The following is an 18,837-nucleotide window of genomic DNA, read 5'->3' as shown; positions in this document are numbered from 1 at the left end:
GACCCAACGTGCCTTGTTAACCCTTCACAATAATTCCAGGGACAACAGTTCCCTGTTGTCATGTGCTCCTGTGGTGGAAGCAGGGCCTGGGGAGCCAAGGCTCCTGCAAACCCCTCCTTGGCTCTGCTGTAAGATCCTATGCAAACCTTTTGGATGGCTTTCCAAAAGAGAGGGTGTTTATGTCGGAGATGTGCAGTCTAAGATCAGAGCTCACAAAGAGCTTTGAGATCATGGAAAAAGTGCATTAAAATCAGAAAGAACAAGAGTACAGACATCTCCTGGAGTGAAAGACAGCCTTATGGATGCATTAAAGTCCATGATGGGAAAGTCTCCCTGGGGCTGCAGAGATTTGCATTTTGTCGTAACTCATTCTTCAGGCTCAAATGAGACAGCAACAGAGCAGCTAGACACAGAGAAGTGCATATTCAAGCCTTAGGCAGGATATGCACTGAAGATCTCACTCAGCATCATCAGTATCTGCACGGTCCCTCCAGCTGTGGGGTGAGCAGCAGCAGCTGTGACCACAGCCACACATCACCAGCTACAGAAATCCATCCATTGTGCCTTTACCTGTGTTGGAGTTGGCCTGCACAGGTCAGATGTGCACATCTGTGTGCATGCACATCTGTGTGTGCTTGCTGGTGAGTGCGGGGGGGAGTTCCCAGCTCCAAAACATCAAAGCTTTGCTGTCACCCAGCTGCTAAACCTTCCTTTCACAAACTATTCATGCTCAAAAGCCAGAACCACCATGATCAAACAGCTGTGTCTGAGCAGAGCTAGAAAACATGTAACTCAGCAGCAAGCATTGATTTTGGATACCTGGATGGAGAAGCCAGATACTCTCCCACTGCCATCAATGACAGCAGGGGGAGGAAGGACTCAAAAAGTTGGTGTTCCAAGAAAACAAAGAGGGGACATTAGGCATCTTCCTATTCCACCATCCCTGCCGATAGCAGGGGCTGAATCACTGTCCCATTTCGAGCCCAAAGGCTTCATCTTGCATGGAGGAAACAAAACCACAGGTGGGGCAGGAGATCTATTAGAGGCTATTGGCTGTAAACCAAATCACAAGTCAGGAAGGTAAGAGCTTTTACTACAAACTGCCCTCCATGAAGTAGTCATACATGTGAGGCAGCTCAGCCTCCCTGAAAGGAGGGTGATGCCATCCTCCTCCCTGGTAGTACTACTCAAGCTTACTAGATACCCAAGAGGCAGCTCCTCCATGGCAAGCCAGATACAGACAAAGCTGTTGTGGACCACGCACTTGTACAACAGCACATTCAGACTGACAGGTCTTGCACAGGTGTGTGTGAACAGGCAAGACAAACCCTAGCAGCTAATCCTGATCCCTGTGCCCCCACTGCTCATCCTCTTCTGCAAAGAGCAACAACTGCATCACAAGGGCATAGCCCAGCCTCAGCTGAGAGCCCTTGGTATAGGGGAGAAAAACAGCTCTAATGGGCTGTAGGTAGAGCAGAAGCTCTCAAGGGCAGGGAATAAGGTATCTAGAAAAGACAGAGCAAACAAGAACAGCAAGAAACAAAAAGTGAAATGAAAACTGCCTTTTCTATCTTGCTGCAAACCCACTCATCCCTTCAAGGTGGGGAGCAAAGGCTGCTTTCCTGCCAGCTAGGAAGAGCAGCACGGTCTAGGGGAGGACAAAATACACTGCAGTGATTTAATCCCCAGATCAAATGCAGGCTGCAAATGCAGGGAGGATTGCTCCCTGGTGCCAGAAAGCAGCCAGGAGAACACAAGTCCTGCTGGGTGGGCAGCCGAGAGGGAGAGCAGCCTGTGTGACACATTAGAGCCAAGCAAGATTGCACTGCCAGTCTCTGCTTTTGCTCCAGGTTTGGCATGAGGATAAAGCAAAGGCAGGCGGATTTCAGCACATCCTCTTTGTCCTCTGGGACAGCAGGCTTTGTTTTTATAAAAGGAGTTTGGTGCTTTGCAATGTAAGACAAGTTCACCCTGGCAATTGAGGATAAAAACACCATCACCTTCATTGTTAAACAAACAAAAAGGCATTAAAGGCTTCTGAAACCTCCTTTAACCTGCATCACTCAGGACAAGTGTTTTTCTCTGCCAGCCCCTTGTTCCTCTCCTCCCACAGACACAAACAGCAGCCTCTGCATCAGCCGCCTGGAGAAGCTGCTCTGAACAGTAAGGACCTGCATTTCCTTTTGCAGACACCTTCCCTTCTATACAACTGCCCCGTGCGCTGCATTCCACACCTACGGCTGGCTTAGGGACACAAAGCATCACCCCACACTGATGGGGCCGTCCAAGACTTCCCCAGAGAAGTCATTGCTCCTGGTATCCCAGGGAGTGACACGCATCAGTTAATGCTGCTCCTGGATTCTGCTCTTTTCCCAGCATCGTAAAGCTGAATGCAAGAGCACTTAAATGCAGCACCTACCTGCTCCTCAATCAAAGCCCTCCTCTGCAGTTCAAAACCTCGCCTTTAAGGACAATTTACATAGCTGGGCTCTACTATGATGAAACCAGGCAGAAAACACTTTGCTGGACCCATTAGTTTAGATCTTTCCCCTTTCTGCACTGAGATAAAAGCTTTATCTTTCCAAGAGAAAGGCAAAAAAGAACCCCAACAAGGAATGGGAATGGCACCCTCACACAGACACACGCTCCCTTCCTCCTCCTCCTCCTCCCAGAACAGCCGCAGCCTGGTGCCAAGACGTTCACCTGGGATGCGAGGGAGGCCGCGGTCAGCCGACGAGTGCAGAAATGGCAGTGACAGTAAACCATGCCCAGTGAAGAATGGGAGATATTACAAGGATGAGAGTAAATATCTAAATGAGCCTCTGAGGAGAGAAAACAAACCAAACCATGAAATGTTCAGCAGCAGCACCATCAGCATCCAAGGGCAAGGTCTCTAACCTCTCTGCCGGGCTGTCGGGCTCAATAAAACGGACGAGAGGTGGGGAAGACAGGGTTTCGGTAGCAAAGATGCCTCCCTGGAGCTGAAGTCCGAAGCCATTCAAAGGGTCTCCCCTGAGCACCACCTCTGTCGTCTCCGTGTGGACTATCTGCCCGCCAGGACCCACTGTGCTGGAGGCCAGTGACACTGAGAGGGGGAGAGAGGCAGAAGGTCAGGGTATGGTCAATGCAGATCTGATCACAGACCTTGGTCTGACAGTGATGGAGACAGGGACTGAGGATGAGGGAGGCACTGACAGGGCTGAGATTGCAGTTATACCCTGGCTAAGGACAGCAAGGCAAGCACGCATACCCCTTCCAACCCAGCCCTCCACCACACTTACATGAGCTCTTGTGCTCCTTCTTCTTCTGCCTCCTCCTCAGCATGGTGGTGCGGGGGCTCATGGGGTGGGAGCTGCGAGGTAGCGTGTTCGAGTTCTGGCACGGGAAGCCCTGTGCGTTCATGGTGGGAGACGAGAAGTTGGCAGCCACCAGAGCTGGGGAAATACAGAGCATGTTAAGGACATGCATTAAGAGGCACAGCAGTGGGTTCAACTCACAGAGTTCACCAAACACCTATAGTGTTCAGACCACCTCCTCCTTCACAGCTCCAGGACTCAAGACAAGGTAAAGACCTTGTCGTGGGCTTGCAGCTCCAGGAGAGCTGTGAGGGTGGGCTTGGACCCCAAATGGACATTGCTTTTTGGTGTGCAGTGACCCCAGTGACTGGGCTGCCTGTCACTGCAGCATCCAGGCCACCAGGGGATAAATGCATCACAGATGCAGGGCAGCCAACAGGAGGTTGGCATGATGGCACTAAAGAACCTTAAATACATACAAAGAGAAACCACAGCTTGAACTTGAGCTGCTGGGCCAGTGGGCTGCCCTGTTTGCTTCGGACACAGTGCCATGTTTCCTCCTCTCTAATTGTCATAATACAAGAAACTTGGGGCTGCACAGAGCCTGCATCCTGCAGGAGGTGGGTTTACAGACTACGAAACATCCACAATCCTGTTGCTAATGTGTTGTGTGGCATCAGGGCTGAGCTGGGTGTGTTGTCATATCACATTCCCACACATCACCAGAGATGTCTTCCTTGTTCTACTCATTTTTCCTATAAGAAACCAGGCATTGGGATGTGGGCTTAGAGGATGTGAGCATGGGTCTGCCCAGCACCCTGCTCTGGTTGCTGTTACCACGTCTGTGCTGGGCTGCAGATACTGATTTTGTACCTCAACACTGGACCTGTGGAAACAGACCCAGGTGACTGAGAAGGAAACAAGTGACAAGGCAGGCTATGGAGCTGGGTATTAAGGAAATGGAGGGGCACAACATGAATGGACACATGCAGGGATGGGGGCAATGCCATGCACTGAGGTTACATTTGCAGTAATCCTGTCCAGCTGCCTGGTTCCAAGTGGGTGTCTTGCAGTGGCCGGGGTGGTGGGTGTGACAGTAGTTGATGCAGGGGTCCCAGCAGTGGTGGTGGTCACTCTTCTGCACCTTGACTGATGGCACCCAGGAGAGCAGAAATCACCACAGACAGGAAGGAGAAATATGAGAAAGGAAAGGTAAGAAGCATGAGCCTGGAGGTTGTAGAAAAGAGCCTCATCCTGGCTCTGAACACAGCAGAGTGCATCAAGCAGCAGCAGCATCCTTATGTAACCTCATGACACTTGATGCAAAGTGGCAGAGATCCACCCCTTCCCCATAAAAACCTCTGCATCCTGAGCCCATGGCCTGTCTAAGCCATGCTGAGAGCACACAGATGCCATTACCATTTGCAGTCTGCTGTGTGACGTGCAGAAGCTCCATCCAGCCACAGGCTTCCCATAGGGGCCCCATCAGTGTTATCCCTGACAGTACCAGGGAAATCTCTTTGTGCTGTTTCCCACCTTGATGCCTTCCCTGGGACAAGGCTCAACACCTTTTACACATGCCAAGGAATGCTTTGCTTAGCATCAATGTTTGGTTGTTTAGCGGCTGCTCTTGGCTGGGAATGCACATATGGATGAAACAGAGGAGTAGCAGAGGGCTGCCTCCTGCTCACCAGAACAAAAGGGACTTTATCACTGCTGCTTAAGGCAATTACAGAGGGCCACACAGAAAGATGCCAAGAGTGTTGCATCTCTGAAATTAAACATGGCACCAACATGGTAGACTGTTCACGGGCACACAGCTGCTTTAACTGCAACCCTAACCCCAGCCCAGCACATGTTGGCAGGAATCTGCTGCAGCACAACAGCCATCAGCTGGAAATCCCTTGTCTCAGGAACTGTGGCTTTGCAACACCGAGTCACGATGCCACAGGTCTCCTCTGAAGTGCCTCACAGTGGCACAGGTCCCTTGTCTGTTCTCACTGACACTCCTTCAGCACAGGGTCAGTTTGGTCCTTCCTCACCCAACAGCACTGGGGTTTCTCTCCTGCATCTCAGCACCATGCTGTCTGGATCTATTTGCTTCCGAGAGGAATTGCTGGCTAACGAGCAAGACTCCAAGCATCTGTTTTATTCAGCTAAGCATGAACGGCATCTCACAGCGGAGCATCACTGAAGCCACAAGTTATCCCAGAGCTCTTAACCTTGCGCCCACATGCACTGACTGACAACACCTTCCCCAGGATGAGATCTCCTCCAGGCTTTGTGTTCTCCGAGTAGGCAGAAATGCCACCAGCGCTGGCACTTCCAGAGCTGCCTAAGGGTGCAAACCTAGCACAGGGACTCAGTTTATTGAGTGAGTCCAGCCAGAGATCTCATCTAAAGGTCATCTGTAAGTGCCTTTAACAGCAGAAATCCATTCTGCACGTGTTCATCACAAGCATCAAATCATTTAGGTCAGGTTTGCCAACCAATAGAGTGATTATATTTAGCCTGCTAAACATTCAATGAGTTTAGCACTTAATCTGTCAAGCTCCTGAAAAATACACTTCCAGCTCTGGGGCTTTTATTTGTGGATTCAAAAGTAAATTCAGAGCCAGGCAGCTTTTAAAAACAAAAATCAAATTAATACATGTAGCTACATCAAGACAAAAAGGAAAGTGCTTAATAAAATTAAACACTTTGAACATGAGGGACAGGGCTTATGGGCATATATACAAAATCATTTAATCCATTTATAGTAATTAAAGCCATTTGTCTATAAATTCTTAGCACATATCTGACAACAGAGAGAAAAGCGCTTTTGAAACTCAGCTGTCAGTGCACTGGGGAAGAGATGTTGGACAATTCAGTGATAAAAACTACATCAGCCTTCCCTAAGCTTTCACACATCATCCCTGCCTGAGGAAACCCATCCATCCCAGCACCGCTCCTGGGCACCATCTGCTCCTATTGGTCTTGTGAGCAGGGCATAATCCTCCCCCAGACTCTCCAAATACCCCCAGAGCCACGTTGAAAGCAAACTCAGTTTGACAGATCCCTGCTTCAGCATCAGGCTGTATTCCTGCATGGCTGCTGCAGCTCCAGCTCCCTCTGCATCTCCTCAATAAACCAGATTTTAACTGCATGAGAAGCTGCTATTGATAAACATAGTGCCAAGCCCCATACAGGCACACGCTGGAAAGGCTGAACTGCACCACAAGTGCTCAACAGGGTCTGCACAGTCTCCTCAGCTGCTTCCTCCAGGCTTCACTCTCTTGGCAATCATGACAGTTTGCTTCTGCATGGCCCATTTTTCCTTACTGCCCCTGTCTGTTTCCCTAAACCCCAAGCAAGCAGCCTGTGGAGCTGGCACTTGGCACCATGAGCAGAAGGCAGTGTCTATGCCAGGTCCAAACACAGTTTTGGTCAGCTTTGGTGCAGTTCTTCAGCTGCTCACTGCAGCCGGTTACACCACTGAGGAGCACTGCTCCTCTTGCCCAAAGTGCTCTCCTTCATGTCCCCACCACCCCCATCAGCAATACTGAAGGTTCAAGCCCAAGCAGTGGTCTCCAGCCACACACCTCTGCCTTCTAACAGCTACAAGGATGAACAGCATCCTTCCCTGCAATCCCCAACAATCTAAAGTGAAAACACTTGTTATATCCCTTATTTTTTCCTGTTCATGTGTTGCAGTTCTTGTACCAAGTTTATGTTCTGCATTTCCATCACAGCAAACTGATCTGATGTATGGAGGTTTGGGTAAAAAGGTCCTGAACACACCGAGCTGTCCTTTCACAGATCCTTCTTCTCCTTAGCTGCTGCTGAATTAATGTGTTTTGAATGAAAATGAGGACCAGGGCACTAATGGAAGGAGGAGAATAGCTCATTTTAACAGCCACTGAAAAAGGATTATAGCTTTCCATTTTTTCTTGGGCACAAAGGTCAAGTCATCCACCCCCCTTGTTAAACTGCTTCAATTCTGCACAAATTGGACTGGACACGCAAGAGATTTACTTGTAGACATGGAGATGTTATTAGATTTTATGTTTCAGTGCATCATGCTAAAGAAGATACTTTCCTCCTCTCTCCAAACTGCCCAAGATGTGAATGGAGAAAAGAGTTGTGCCCAGGGCTACTGTGCACAGTAACATTAAAGACACAAGTGACTGACAATGGTTGCCAAAAGGGGCAGTTACCAATGCATTCACCCTACTCCTGGCTGATTGGACACAGCTGCCACTCAAAACAGGCTGGTCTGGAGGATGCTTGCAGATTAGTTTCCTATGGAGGTCCAACAGGACCCTGCTTAGCTACTGACATGTCTTTTACAAAGCCTTACCAGGCATTAGCAAATGAAATCTCAGCTTAGAAATACATTTGCCAGCACCAAGGTTGTTTTTTCTCCCTCTCCATTAAAGTCTCTTATCTGAGGTACTAAGGAAGCAGTTTGCACAGCACTCAGAACTGCGAAACTGTGGGATTCCCAACTCCAATTTCCCCATTCAAGCACAGATGTTACCTTTTTTTTTCCCTATTCACATCCTTGAAGAACATCATCTAATCACATGCATTTCATCAAAACACCATTTTTTCCCCTCCACAGATGTCTCTGGAGTCTGTTGCCAGCATTCAAAAGCAGCAAGAACCTCAGCAGGGACCTCAAGTGAGTTTTGAGGGCGACCAACAGTGTTTGCAGAGAGGACCCACCTGTTTCAGGAGGTTTCAAAGGCAGCCTGCTTTGGTGAACAGGTAATATCTCCAGCTTCACGTTTTCTGAAGTGGCAGCTAAAAGCTGAGTTGCCTCTAACAAGGAGCAGTGTTCTGTGCTCGTGCCATCAATGGAGAGAATATGGTCACCAACATGCAGTGCGCCACATCTGCAAAGGAAAACAGCAAGAGAGGCAAATATACACATGGCCAAAAGCCATGTCCTTACACTTGGGAGCAGACACATGCAAAATTCAAATGTGAATTATAGTGTGAATTCCTGTGATTTTCTTCCATATCTCTTTTTTCTTACTTCCATTTAGAAACTTAGGTTCGAGCACTGCCCAAAATGCCAACTAAGATGGTTCATGCTTGAGTCAGTGCTGAGGGTGGCTTGGGAAAGCTCTTTTGAACATTTAATAGTGCCCACTCAGTTAGTGGGCTTATGCAGCAGTGTAGTTAACTCCTACGAGCCAGGAGTTCAGCTAAGCAGCATGACTAACCACAGCACGGGCTGCGTAACAGTTTGTCATCCTGTATCCCCATGTGAAGGGTGACTAGCTGACTTGCCCATAGCCAGAAGTTTCCAGAACAGGTGTTTGCCACAGCACAGCTCCAGGGCAGTCTCAGCTTTTACATGCACTGAGTTACATTCGTGTCCACTGAGAAGTGTCCACTGCTGTTGGGTCACATATTTATAGTGCTAAGAGCATGTGGACACGGGCACTTCAAGGAGAGGCAGCGGAGAATGGTATATAAGTAACAAGGGAACAAAAAAAGCAGCAGAGAACAGAAAAGCAGAGCTAGGAGCAGTGTGTTCAGATCTGTACCTGTCCACCACACTGGCAGGCTTGATCTTGTCGATGACAATGACCTGTTTGTTCCGGTGCATGGTTGTTGTCAGTGTGATTCCTAGCGTAGACCCCGGACTCTTTGCTATTTCAACTAGTAAAGGACCTGAAGCATTTGCTACAGTGTCTGTAAAACAAGAGAGCATCTGAAGACACTTTTCATACAGCCTGTCCCATTCCTAAACGCAATGGTTTGGCCAATAGTGCTGACTTGCCATGTATACCATCAGCAAACCTGTAGTTTGGACATCCTGCAGTCTGTGTCAAAGATGTAAACTACTTAAAGAAGTAAATTCAAGAAGCAGAACTGATTCGGCATAGAATATGTATGATAATGAAGACACAGTACAACAATTCACTCATGAAAACAACCCCCCTTGGGGTTAAATAGCAAGATCAAGGAAGAGATTGCTCAAAGGCAGCAGTCTCATTGGCAGTATTAAAAGCACAAAAAAGGAAGATCAGAAGGACGTCACTGTTATAAACTTCTTCCTAAGCAAACAAGAAAGAACCAAGATCACACTTCCTGAAGTACTCAGAAGTCTCATTTGCTGAAGACCAACATACAAGTCAGTCAACTCCTCTGTGCTTCAGCACCAGCTTCAAAACAACACCGCAATTGCTCATTCCAGCCTCTCCAGTGCGACAGTGGGAGCAGAGACACAGCACTACCTACCCCCATGCTTACAAAAGACTCCTCTTCCCATCAGACAATACAGGGGTAACTCATCTTTAAAAGATGCATTTCTGCAATAAGCTTAATAGGTGCTGAAAGCAAACTATGAAACTCCTACAAAATTGCTCCTGTTAGCATAAGCCTGCACAGCTCCTATTCATCTCTTCTGGGCAAGAGGGAGGAAAAAGAAAGCCTGTGTCTCTGGCTGATTAGACAGAAATTCCCTCCGCCTCTGTTACACATTTGCTTCCAGATTACCTAAAGCCATCATAAAGAGGATGGATTCACAACCATGTTATCGTCACCAGGCATCCCACAACCAGCACCCTATGCGTAGTTTTGACCCCCTCACAAAATCATTTCATGAAAACCCAGCCATCCGCTTCACAGGAAAGCCAGCAGAGCCCTCTGAAAGCTTGATGCCTCCTCAGCCCTTAATTATTCATAGTAAAGCTTTTCCCTTCCAGAGCTATGCTCCACTAAAAATGCTGATGCTACTTGGCTCCAAAACTTGATGCATGGCTCGTTCTTGCTCTCTGAGAAACAGAAGCACTAATGCAGATCTCAGAAGCACTGGGGTCCTTCCTGAGATTTGTTGGAGATGCTGAGTCTATGGAAACAGAAAACACCTTTGGAAATTTCCCCCTGGGATAAGGATGTTCAGGCTCTGGTCTACTCACAGTGCCCTTTTTCCTAGCGGAGGGAGGAGGAAGAATGAGCAAGGTTAAAGGTTACATAGCCTTCAAATAAAACACTGTTTATTCTCTGCTGAAACAGACCACTGGAGAGCTCTGGAGGCCCTGGCAAAAAGCACAGCCCCAGTTCAATCTAAAGATGCACAAAGCAGCCAGTTAAAGCCTGCAGAAGGTGCGCTTCAGCCTTCGTTAGCAAAGCAAGCACCAAGAGATCGAGGATCTCTTCCAACAGTAAACACCAACTATGTGTTGGTCTTGCAGCCTATGTGTGTCCAGCACGTATCCTGTGAGGAGGGACACAAACTTACATTCCTCCAGCTGAAGGAAAGGAATGAAAATAAAAGCTTGCTGGAGCAATAGACCCTCCTTTGCAAAGGAAATCCCTGCTCCTCCCAGTTTTACACAGCTTCCAAACTTACTGGCTTTGCCAAGCGTTTCCCAGGGAGGTCACAGCACAATGGTGAGAAGAGTGAGCTCTGGGTCCATGCCAGAATGTAGCTTATCAATAAGACTATAGAAAATCACTGTAGTCTTGTCTCCAGCCCAGTTCCTCCTCCCACCGCACACAGCACCCCTCTACCCCTTTTAATTCTCATCTCCAGTGGCATTGATAAGAATTGCTCCAAATCTATTTCATAGAGGCATTTATTGAGGAAATACCAAGCCAAGCCTCTGTTAGTTATTCTAGAGAAAGATTTGGCTCAAATCAAAGGTCAGGAGTCTGCAATTTAGCAGTATTTGTGAGGCATGATTAACACAGGGCTATTACACCCAAGCTAATATAAAAAGAAACACTGAGAGGCCAGGGCAGGCCATGCAATAACCTTACTGTAGGGACTCAATTGGCACTGCTGCTTTGGCACCATGAAGTGTTTCTGCACCATCACATGGCTGCAACTCACCCAGCACCTGTGCAAAAGCCATCCCTGGCTCTCCTGTGTTTCACATCACCTTACTCAAAACAAGTTCCTTTCTTGCAAGCCAAGAGGGCCTGAGAAGTTGTTCTGAAGGCTCAGGGTTCATGAGAAACTCAACCCAGACTCTGCTCAGTGTGCAATGATGGCCAGAAATCACACTGCTGCAGAACAAGCATCACTGAGGCCAATGACACCAAGTTCGATGTGGATACAGCTGCTTGCATCATTCCTCTAGGGCTTTGTTACCAAGGAACAGGAAAACTGCATGTGCCTATGCTGCCTTCCATAGCTGTGCAGGTTTTCATGTAAGGGTTTGAAAGTGGTTTGCAAGCAATGAACCGTGCTTCCCAGAGGAGGAGGGCACCATGTTACAGATTGGGAAACTGAGGCACAACTGCCAATACACACTGGTTTAGTGGGTAGTCAGACAGGGTCCAGAAGACCCCTTTCCCCCACACTACTTCCAGCACTGGCTCTTCCCGCATCATCTTCCTGTGGCTGGTAAAGAGAAAGTCTGTAACAGTTATGATTTGGGGATGATACACTCATCTCCCATTGCAGTTATTAGCTGCTGCCTGGCAAAACTGTCTGCAGAGATTAAGCTATGCATTCTGCATCGTCTTACCTTAAAAGAAAACAGGGTGAGTATATCCCTTTACAGGGTCAGAGAGAAGAGCTCTCTAGAGAAATTAGCTAGGAAAGGGACTGGGTTTGCATCTTGGGAAGTATCTGGTTCACTGTATAGCAACACAAGATGAAGAATCCCTGCATAAATCCCTGCCATCACTCTGTGTTCACCCACCCCTAACAGTTTTAAGTGGGAGAGTTACTCAAGAAGAAATACCATGACACCTTCATGGCTTTCTTTTGCCCCAAGTCAGGTTATAAAACAATCAACTTTCTGCAATGCAGGCACCAGGGGACCACACAAACAACAGAACCAAAAGAGCCTTCCATTTCCCACGCACTATTAATTATTTGCTGCTGTTCAGACTTGACATCTCTGCAAAATCCCTCTTTAAACCTGCCTACTCCCTCCCCAGGCAGGGCTGCCAGCCTGCAAGGAGAGGAACAGACATTCCTTACCAATCATTGCAGTTACCACAACCACTACCATATAGAAAGGGAGGCTGGAGAAGAGAAGGTTCTGGGGAGATACTAGAGCAGCTCCAGTGCCTAAAGGGGCAAACAGGAAAGCTGGAGACAAGCTTTGGACAAGGGCCTGTAGGGACAGGCCAAAGGGAATGGCTTTAACCTGCCAGAGGGGAGACTGAGCTGAGCTCTTAGGCAGAAGCTCTTCCCTGTGAGGGTGCTGAGGCTGGCACAGGGTGCTCAGAGAAGCTGTGGCTGCCCCATTCCTGGCAGTGCTCAAGGCCAGGTTGGACACAGGGGCTTGGAGCAAGCTGCTTTAGTGGAAGGGGTCCCTGCCTGTGGCAGGGGTTGGAGCTGGAGGAGCTTTAAGCTCCCTTCCAACACGGATCTCAGCTGTGGATCCTTTTAATTCCCTCCCCACTGACAAATAGAAAACAACCTGCTGTCACAGACTCCTATCCCTCATTGGATCCTAGGCTTAGATATGCTGGACTGGTTTGTGAGACCTGCAGAAAAGACTCCAACCTAGCCCAGCCTGTGGCTCCAGTGGAGGCAGAACCCCCCCTGGAGACATATAGGCAACATGAAATCTAATGCACAGTTCAACAAGCTTCCAGAACCAGCACAGCTTCGGACTCTGTGGTAACCTTAAACTCACTAATGACAGTCCCTGCAGTAACAGCTGTGTGTCACAAAGCCAGCTCCAAATGACTTCACGGTAGCTAATAATAAACCCTTTCCCAGGGCTTGAAACTGAAAATCAAGTGAAGAAAAAACCCACCAACCCTCCAAACCTTCAAACTTTGCATCTACAGCATAGAACATATTTTAGAAATACCCATCCTCTGCCCTCCAGTAAATTCCTCCTTATTTGAAGTCACTTAGTTGATCACCCCTCATATATTTCTGAAGCAGATCTGAACTAATGTTTCTAAGAAAGGGAATAACTCCGGAATTAAGCACGGTTAAAATACAGAGCAAAACTCCAGCCGCATCAAGTCTCCGCCTGCTTGCAGTTCACTCCGCTGCGCTCATTTAATAGTGGTATTTGCAGTGCTGGCACAGCACTCCAGCCCCTTTTAACTTCAATTTCTCCTATTCCATCTTTGCCTACATTAAAAAACCCCTCTTTTCCCCCTCCTCTAAAAGCAGCCACCATTCCCATCAAGACACAAATGCATTCAACTAAGCCAGCTTAGAACTTTACCCCCTACACATCCATGTTGGCAGTGCACTGCTCAGCAATTTTTCCACTGAAACCAAGCATCCCAGTTACTGTGTCTAATCCCACATACTTCCCAGGCAGCCGGAGCAAATGCCACCACAATCATCTTGGCCTTACCCATGATGGTCACATCATACTCGATCTGGAAGAGAGCCTCCTGGCTGCACTGGCGTAGGATGTTGAGGGCATCAGCGTGGGTCATGCTGTGCAGAGGGATCCCATCCACACTCAGCAGCCTGTCCCCAATTTTCAAGGACCCTTCCCTGTAGAAAGCCATGAGAAAAAGCCTTTTTTGTGTATATATATTTATTTGTATTTAATTCCTATACCTATATATAATACATATTTGTGTATGTATATATATGTGTGTGTATAGATACATACATACACATATATATATATTTAAAGTCATTTAGTCAATGGTTTGGGTTATTTATAGTACCAGCTCCATCACATTAAGTTAGCAGCAGGAAAATAGAAGCCTCCTGCTTTCCAACAGAGCATCAGCTATTCATCTGCACAGGGTTAATTAAGTGGCTGCCTCTGGAAGAGGATTTTCTCCTTATAACTATAATATCTACACATGGGTCAGCCTATGAGTACCAGATCCATCCTCCCTGCACAGCACAGGTCCCACACTACCCACATCATTGCACACCACCAGCATGAGAAGCCTTGTAGAGGCAGCAGCAAGGAGGACAAGCAGGACACACATCCAGAAGCACATTGAGGGCTGCTGGTCTGGCTGGTCAAAGCAGATGTTGGAGGTGTGACATGAGCATTACCTGTCTGCTGGACCACCTGGCCTCACGTAGGTGAGCACCAGCGGTCTGGATTTGTGCCAGTCTTCATGGGCTCCCCCTGTAATGAAACAGGGAAGCCATAAGTCACTGGAGGTTGGAAAGTCTGAATGAGAGTGCTGAGAAAGGAGAGACATTTATCACATAACAGCTGACACAGCCTCAAAGCAAAAAGATTGCCCTGGATTCGGCAGCCACAGTCCCTGATGGCTGCGTGGGATGCTGCCCAGGACACACTTTTGCTTCTTAGCTGAGGTTTATGACATTCACCTTCCTACATTCCTGTTCCTGCTTCCCAAATCACCTCTGCCAGTGCTTTCCCTCTCTGTTTTTCACTGGGGAAACTACTAACCTCTCAGCACGAAGCCAAAGCTGTTGCCTTCCTTGTAGAGAGACACTTCGATGGTTTTGGGAATAATGCCAGCACTGTTCTCTGGCACTGAAGGAAAAGAAGAAGACTCAATTACCCCCAGATAAACCTTTTTCATGCCACCCTGCAAAATAATACCATCATTCATTCAAACAGCATTGAAATTGAAGCCCGATACCCATATCGGATCTTCCCTGTTTGGATGCAGAGTGCCCAACCCAGAACTGTGAGCCCCCATCAGAGCCAACCATTGTGTTCCAGGATGATTTTGCCAGTTCAGTGTTGTGCATCTCCCCTCAAATTTGTCTTGGTTATACTCTGACATTCAAGTAAAACCTTCTCGTTTATCAACTGGCTTTAATGCACTTGGCATTACTCAAAAGCCAGAAGCTTCTGCTGCAGATGGAAACTTGTTTAAAAGACCAGCAGCAGCATAAAGAATCCAGTCACCAGCTGACCTTAAAGAAAATGAAAATCCCAAATCCTCAGTGCAAAAGGTTGGGGTATTTTTCCTTCTTATATTTTGACTTTAAAAAAAAGATTAAGTGAATCCTTTAAACTGATCCTAGGGGCAACTCAGTAATTTTATGTTAAATACACAGTGCTATTTAAAGTTCAAAAGTAAAGGGAAAAAGAAAGAAACTGTTTCCATCCCTTGCCACCCCCTGCTATTTAATGATTTATTGAACTACTGCAGTGAACATGGGCCAATTTCCCCATCTTTCCCATCCAGAACTGCACGTGACATTTCAGCATTGTCCCCTCCGAAAAGATCAATTCCTAATCTTCAAACCAAGCGCAGTGAATGGCCAAAGGATAACCACTAAAAAAGCACTAAGAGCTGGACTGCAAGCTGGAGCTGAAGGCTCTGTTAGGCACATCCACACAAGCACTTCTCCTTGGCTCAGGAAGCAGTCCTGTACACTTGTGACCTGCACCCAAATTAGGGTTAAACTAACCCAAAAGACACCAGTGGGCACGTTACTGCTTTGCAGGCTTGCAGCCTTGGGAACCATAGGTAAGGCCAAATAAACCCCCAAAACACTGTCCCCCATCTGCCACTTTGCTCCTGCTGCTGTCCACAGACTGCAGACAGGGACAGCCTAGAAATACTCCAGAAGGGAAAAGCTCAGGGCACAGAAAGGCTCCCAGGCTGCAGCGTAATACTCACATACCAAGAAAAGGGTATAAAGCATCCACAATGAGTTCAGAAACCATCCAATTTCTGTCCTAAAGCATCCAAGCATGAAGTTCTGCAGCAGCCTGTCATAAGATTAGTGGTGAGCACGGAAACCTAAGCTGGTGTCAGCGCAGGGCTTGGTTTATTTATGGAAGAGATGATATGACACAGTGGCCTGAAAACTAGACATGGGCCTGCAAAGTCTCTTCCAAAGCAGGAAATTACACAGTGTGGAGAAAAAATCAAACCCGCAAGCACAAGCTATTGAATTGCACTGTATTTCTACTCTCTGCCCAGGGAAAGAGAGGAAGGGATGGGTGCACACAGCAAGAATAAACTCTCATTGCAGGTAAAAGCCCACAAGACAATAATGGACAATTCCCTTTATTTCGCAGTGCTTCTTTGTATGCATTAGTCATGAACAGCATCAATAATCTTATGGAAGAGAAGTCACTCTTTCAGTGGGCTCTTTCTGCTCATTCAGAGGTGGGGAGATTTTGCACCACTGCTACTGATTGAGACATTCAGTATTGGCACTGCTACTTAGCTAGTAAATACAGCTTATCAGGTTCCTGATAGTCAGGCTCAGAGCTAAGGAGAAAGGTTAAGAGTTGCCATCTCTTGTGAGAATAAGACCATGGAAAACCTGAGTCAGCTCATTTTACAAGGGCTGTATGCAAAAGCTAAGAAACACAGCAGAAGACAGAGGGTGATGGAGATTCAGTTAACTCAAATCATATTCTTTTCTTCTTTGGAATTTACACAGTCACTTACATATTCAATACTTGTCATGTAAAGGCAGGAGTTATAGCAAAGATATGAAGTGTAAAATAACTTCCTACCTGGGGCAAAAAGTTTAGATTTCATCAGTTTTGTTTTTTCTGTCATCATATTTTTAGTTGCTCTATTTCTTCTGCCCAGTCATCCTCTGACTGATCTGGGGAACTGAATAACTAGGGACAAGATCATTTTCACAGTGGAAAGACTGTGATGACAAACTGGATGGAGGAATTTGTTTTAATCAGACCAAACGAAGGCAAGAACACGTAGTCTCCCACATCAGGATGCAAACCCTGTGAGCTGGGTTTGTCAGTTTCTGCTGGCGGCCCTTAACAGGAAAACAGATTGTTTCAGCTTCCCTTTGGAAAACACATCATTTCAAAGCATCTTGAGGAATAACAGCACTTGCCACTGTTCAGAAAAGAGGATCTGGCAATACATGCTTAAGAGTGAATAAAACCTCCTGTAGCCACACTGCAAAAGGGGAAAAGAAAAACAAGCTGAAGCAGCATCAGGAGGCAGATTGGCCTGTGCTACCGAGTCACTCCGAGGCAAGACAGACCTAATCAGCCATCTCCTGCCAGTGTGCATGAACAGGCACCCACTGTGCTGGAAAAAAGGCTCTGCTCCGACTGCACACAGCTCTGCAGCATCCAGCGCAGTGCTGCAAGCGGATGAAGGCACAGCATCAAAATGCCCCTGGATACTGCCTAGTCCATGATGGTTAATGCACAGGCAAGTCCATCTGCACCCCAGGACAAAAAGCAGCCAAGAGAAGAGCAGTGTTATCAGAGAGGCACCCACCGGCTGGCGGAAGCTCATACTCTACTTCCAGCACTACTCTTTCACCCACGTTCTTCAGTAAGCTGATGATCTCGTCGTGCCGTAGCTTGGTCAGGTTAATGCCATTCACTGACTTGATGTAATCCCCAACATTCAGCTGGTCACTTCTGCAAGGAAAGCAAAGGGAAAACAAAAGTAGTGGTAGCACAAAGTCTCTGCTACACTCCGCCTGGATGCTCCTGGTAAACCTGTGGTACATGGAGGACTTCCTGACCAAGCCACCAGTGCTGGGCTCATCTCATCTGATTGCACGTGCTTGCTCTCAGAGGGAAGTGCTAAAATCGAAGGCATCTATCTTTCCCGTTGGCAAGTACTCAGATCTGTACATAAAGCAACAATCGCAGTCTATGTCTTTACAACCTCTCTTTTTATTGCTCAGTTCCCATTCATGTAGAGCAATCAGTCAAAGAGAAGCACACCAAGAGCTGTCTGAACAAAAAATCCAGCAAGGGAAAAAGGAAACATCTTTCCTCTCACCTGTTTTCGACAGAATTGTTCAATTACGCCTTCCCTTTCTCTGCTTCTTAGAGCCTTTCTTTTCCCATTCCTTTTCAAGCCAGAGTTACTTACCCACTCAGTATTCAGAACAGATACAATATTAAACTACTTAGCTTGATCAAGATGTATTGTACCACGCAGCCCTCCTGACAAGGCTGCCTAATTTCACAGAATCCCAAATATCCCTACACAAAATTTCAGAGCATAATAGCACAGAGCATGGGAAATAACTCAAAATAGAAGATGTTTGACTTGCTGAAGCAACAACTTTGCATTCTGGGGCACTTGGAAAAAGGGACTTGGGTGCCAGCTACATTAATTATAACTATATTCACTCCATAATTAGAACAGGAAACTTTCCCGCTCCAGTTTTACTGTGCTCTCTACTCCCCATTTCCATTTCTCACCTTGCAGCCAGTCCTCCTGGCCTCAGGTTGGAGACTCTCGGCTTTCCATCTTTGTCTGTGCCACCTGAAATGGTCAACCCGAGGGTGCTGCCTTCCTTCTTAATCAGCTCCACGATGGTGACCCCTCTGAACTCCTCTGAAAGATCAAGAATGCAGATAGACATCTCAGTGGAAGGCACATACCTCCCAATCCAAAGGACACCCTTTTCCTACAGGTGGTGGGAGAGCAGACCTGGGATGATTTGTACAATTAGCATGAAGAGAAAGCTTCAGTCTATTTAAAATCAAGTTGTGGAACAGAAGTGCGTGCTGGTGGACCCACAGCAGTGGAGGGAAAGCATTTGCATACAGGTCAGGTGAGCAGGACCAAGTGGGACAAGACAGGGGAATGAAGGTTTGTGACAATAAACTTGTGTTTCAAGGTGCTGGTGGCAGTGGAAGGACTCAAAACCGGCGTGATGGGATCTCAGGAGTTCAAGGACTACGTTCTATATAGAAGG

The 18,837-nt window shown here is 47.2% G+C and overlaps 1 protein-coding gene across 4 annotated transcripts in view; it reads right to left on the bottom strand.

The window, feature by feature from the left end:
* GRIP2 (glutamate receptor interacting protein 2) overlaps positions 1 to 18,837 on the bottom strand; it is a 101,748-nt gene that overhangs the window by 34,743 nt on the left and 48,168 nt on the right. For 3 of the 4 annotated variants that reach the window (XM_031042823.2, XM_031042826.2, XM_031042824.2), the window contains exons 3-12: positions 18,338 to 18,473; positions 17,394 to 17,539; positions 14,612 to 14,698; positions 14,245 to 14,320; positions 13,577 to 13,722; positions 8,834 to 8,981; positions 8,004 to 8,173; positions 4,320 to 4,445; positions 3,282 to 3,434; positions 2,899 to 3,085 (exon numbers count right to left, since the gene is read on the bottom strand). In XM_031042823.2, coding sequence (XP_030898683.2) covers positions 2,899 to 3,085; positions 3,282 to 3,434; positions 4,320 to 4,445; positions 8,004 to 8,173; positions 8,834 to 8,981; positions 13,577 to 13,722; positions 14,245 to 14,320; positions 14,612 to 14,698; positions 17,394 to 17,539; positions 18,338 to 18,473 — 1,375 coding nt within the window. The remainder of the gene's footprint in view (positions 1 to 2,898; positions 3,086 to 3,281; positions 3,435 to 4,319; positions 4,446 to 8,003; positions 8,174 to 8,833; positions 8,982 to 13,576; positions 13,723 to 14,244; positions 14,321 to 14,611; positions 14,699 to 17,393; positions 17,540 to 18,337; positions 18,474 to 18,837) is intronic. The other variant, XM_034066032.1, reaches the window with a different exon arrangement.

This window comes from Melopsittacus undulatus, chromosome 9 (genome assembly GCF_012275295.1).
Source record: "Melopsittacus undulatus isolate bMelUnd1 chromosome 9, bMelUnd1.mat.Z, whole genome shotgun sequence".
In the NCBI taxonomy this organism is placed as follows: Eukaryota; Metazoa; Chordata; class Aves; order Psittaciformes; family Psittaculidae; genus Melopsittacus; species Melopsittacus undulatus.
Note: the sequence above shows the minus strand (reverse complement) of the source record. Positions and strands in the feature narration are given on the sequence as shown.